The sequence below is a fragment of the Vulpes vulpes genome, chromosome 9 (genome assembly GCF_048418805.1).
Source record: "Vulpes vulpes isolate BD-2025 chromosome 9, VulVul3, whole genome shotgun sequence".
NCBI classification, from domain to species: Eukaryota; Metazoa; Chordata; class Mammalia; order Carnivora; family Canidae; genus Vulpes; species Vulpes vulpes.
In genome coordinates, this window is record NC_132788.1 from 17864757 (window position 1) to 17868398 (window position 3642).

The following is a 3642-nucleotide window of genomic DNA, read 5'->3' on the forward strand; positions in this document are numbered from 1 at the left end:
CAGATCGCAGGCTAAATAAGGAAGGTGTATGTGAGGTGTGCAGCCAGCCTAAATGTCTGGACTGAAAAGAAGCCCATCAGTGGGTGACTGTTGCGGAAAATGAACAAAAAATAAAAGGAGGGAAAGGCAGGAGCTTACAGGAAAGAAGTATGTGACCTGTCATGGTGTAGTATGAATTACAGCCTGAAAACTCCAGGAAACTACTCATTCCAATTCTCAGGTCTAGGGCAAAAAAGGTCCAGAGGAGGTGTTTTTACCTTTATTAACAAAAAAATGTAATTACCCTCCCACCCCACACACACACACAAAACAAGCCAACAAGCCACAGTGCAGAGACTTCTCTTCAGGCCCTTGTTTCAGACATGTGGAGAGTCTTCTAGCCCACCCCTTGCAGTACATTTCTGTTTATACAGCTTGTCCTAAAACCAGAGTGAATGCTTCTTGTTCTACTCGGGCCACCCTGTAAATACTTAGGTTGGCGTGTTATTTAAAAAGGAATAAGAAGAAGCTTATATTTTCATCTCCTCCTCCCCATCTCCGTATCCCATGCCAGTCTGTGCTGAGCATGGCAGGTGTCTCCCTCGCTCTTACAGGGACAGAGAGGAACCTTGATCGTAATCCAAGGCCAACAAGAGGTTTTTGAACTTAAGTGTAATTCAGGAGGTGACACCCTTGTCTCGGATGTCTTTTTTCCCTTCAGGTTTGCACTTTCAGGGCTGATGCTCGGTTATACAAGAAGATGGGGTTGAAACCCCAATCAGAAGCAGACAGCTCATATAAAATCATAAGAAGTGCTAGAAACAGCACTTGATTTCAAGGAGGTCCCTAAGAGCAAAAAACATCCCACATTTGTGTGTTGGGAGAACCATTTGGATATTATTCGCAGTCCCCCATCTTTCATTGGCCCATCACTGAGGGCTCTGGGATGCCCATGCAAACCTCCAACCACCTCAGGACACACACCTCTTGTAGACCTCTTCAGTCCTCCCTGAGCTTGGCCCCTTTTGCCTTCGAGAGACGCAACCTGGGGAAGGCTGTGTTTGATCACTCATGATTGTCATCTGAGCCAGCATTACCAGAAAGCTGGGTTCCAGCCTCCCAAGCAGTACAGGTAGGGGTAGTAAGGGTAGCTGTTATGCATGGAGATGAGGGAGGCCTGGGGTAAGCCCTCCTCTTTCAGAGCAGGCAGGGAGGAGTGCTTCTCCAGGTCTCCCAGGTCCGAGGTGAGCTGCTTTCGCTTGGTCTTATAGCGTCTGTTCTGGAACCATATTTTCACTTGGGTCTCGGTAAGCTTGAGGTTCTTGGCCAGGTGAGCCCTTTCAGGGGCTGACAGGTACTTCTGGTGGCTGAACTTCCTCTCTAATTCAATGACCTGAGTGTGCGAGAAGGCAGCACGGGAGCGCTTCTGTGGCTGCTTCGAGGTTTGCGGAAGGCTTGGTAAGGAGCCTGCACTGTTTTCACAGTCCAACAGATAAGTCTCAAAGTGTCTATCTGGAAAGGAGAAGGGAGAAGGAGGGATGGGAAGGAAAAGGTTACATGTTAGAGGGACGAGAACAGAATTCAATCCACCCTTATCTCTTTGGTGAGTGAACAAACAGCCCACTGTCATCTTGGATACATTTCACTTTTTTCACATGACTAAGGAACTCTCCTGAGTGGGGAGTGAGTGAATATGTATATTATGTATTATTTTCTAACAGTCATCAAGAACCCAAAGTTAGAAGCGGCTAGTGGTAGGTAGAGCTTCCTGCCATGCCGTCCAGGAGAACTGAACAGGGTCCTGGATGTGTGCATTGATTGCGAAGCGATGGAAGAAGCAAGCAAGGCAGGGAAGGCAGGAATCAGACAGCTGGGAATGCAAGGCACAAAGGCATCATCAGTGTTGACTTTCGGCGCGAGAGGGTTTGTGCTATAGGAGTTTGTGCTATAGGACGGGTGGTGGGGGCTATGGGCAAGTTCATTTTTCTGGCTTTGGTCCCCCTTTTTCTAAACAGGCCGCTATGATGCCTCATCCAAAGTGACAGGCAAGGAAATAAGCCTACTCTAAATGTTCTAACGGGACGCCGGGGTGGCTCAGCGGTTGAGCATCTGCCTTCGGCTGAGGTAGTGATCCCGGGGTCCTGGGATCGAGTCCCCGCATCAGGCTCCCTGCATGGAGCCTGCTTCCCTCTCTGCCTGTGTCTCTGCCCCTCTCTCTATCTCTCCCTTTCTAGATCTCTCATGAGTAAATAAATGCATTCTTTAAAAAACAAACAAACAAAAAATAAGTGTTCTAACGGTGCCCTATTTCCCAAAGGCCGGAGGGACCCTGCAAATTTAGTTCTTCACTGCGGGTGGAATTGGGAGGCAAAGGGGGTCTCGGCTGGTCAAAGCCCCATCGGTTACTTGTAGGGTGCACTTGTAGCTGCCGAGAGGGAGCGCAGGGCGGGCGCGCGTCGAGGGTCGCACGGCGGCCGGGCGCGGGCGGCGGCGTCTCCAGCTGGTTCGCGGGGGCTGGGGACGGAGCAGAGGGTACAAGTCCCGCGCCGCGCCGGTGGCGGGAGGCGGGGAGGCGCCGGCCGGCGGCCGCGGGGCCCGCATCCCTGCAGCGGAGCTCCGCGAGGCCTGCGTCCGGCCGCCCCCGCCCCCGCCCCCGCCCTCGGGCCGCCCCCGGGCCGCCCGGCCGCGCCGGCTCACCTGGCTCGCCCTCCGCGGGCGCGTCGGCCTCCTGCGGGGCGCGGGGCCGCGCGCTCCACTGGTCCCCGGGCGCGCCGGCGCCGCCTGCCCCCCGCCCGGGCTCCGGCTGCGCCTCTCGCCGCGGGTCCGGCGGGCGCGGGGGCTGCGGGCTGCTGGCGTGGTCTCCGCGCCGCTCCGCGCCGTCGCGCAGGATGTCCTGGATGAGGAAGGAGGTGAGCGGCTTGGGCTGGGGGGCCGCCCCCGCCGCCCTGGGCCGCGGCTCCGGAGCCCTGAGCATCCCGGCGGCTCGGCGTCTGCGGCGTCCGCGGCGGCCGCACCACTTTCACTTTCCGCCGCCCGCGCGCACTTATAGCCCCGGGGAGCGCGCCGCGCCGCCTCCCGATTGGCCGCCGGGCCCGGAGCGCGCCGCTGATTGGCCGCCGGGCGCTCCAGGTGAGGGGGGCGGGAGGGCGAGTACCCCCCGCGGTCTCCCTCACCTCTTCCCCAGACGATTCCTCCCCAAATTCCTGCTCCGGCCCGCAACGGAAGTTTAGACCCTCGGGGGAAGGATGATGCAGGAGAGAGATGTTCCATTTAGATCGTTCAAGCGCCTTTGCTGACAGAGGCTGGGGAAGTCGCTCCCGATTCCAGTTTACAGATGCGATTCTGGGGGCCCGGGACAAGGAAAATCTGATAGCACACCTCGGTCTACTAAGGCTGGCTGGCTTGCCTGCTTTCTTTAAAAAAAAAAAAAGATTGTATTTATGTATATTCATGAGAGACACACACACACACACAGGCAGAGACACAGGCAGAGGGAGAAGCAGGCTCCCTGCAGGGAACCCGATGCGGGACTCGATCCCAGGACCCCGGGATCAGGACCTGAGCCAAAGGCAGACGCTCAACCACTAAAGCCACCCAGGTGGCCCCTACTAAGGCGTTTAAGGACACAGGACAACCAAGTGCTGCTCCTAATCCCAGGCTAGA

At 56.3% G+C, this 3642-nt stretch overlaps 1 protein-coding gene across 1 annotated transcript; it reads right to left on the reverse strand.

Moving 5' to 3' along the window:
* Nucleotides 1-253: 253 nt before the first annotated feature.
* Nucleotides 254-2968, reverse strand: NKX3-1 (NK3 homeobox 1). The gene is made up of 2 exons (XM_072722422.1): nt 2677-2968; nt 254-1491 (listed from the first exon to the last, which is right to left on the reverse strand). Exons 1-2 carry the CDS (start codon nt 2951-2953, stop codon nt 1073-1075), a joined length of 696 nt encoding a protein of 231 aa, XP_072578523.1. The 5' UTR covers nt 2954-2968; the 3' UTR covers nt 254-1072.
* Between the last annotated feature and the right edge of the window lie 674 nt (nt 2969-3642).

Coding starts and splice junctions, on each gene's coding strand:
- NKX3-1 (XM_072722422.1), bottom strand. CDS start 2,953: ATGCTCAGGGCTCCGGAGCCGCGGCCCAGGGCGGCGGGGGCGGCCCCC. Junction 1,492..2,676: donor GCCCGCGGAGGGCGAGCCAG/GTGAGCCGGCGC, acceptor TCTCCTTTCCAG/ATAGACACTTTGAGACTTAT.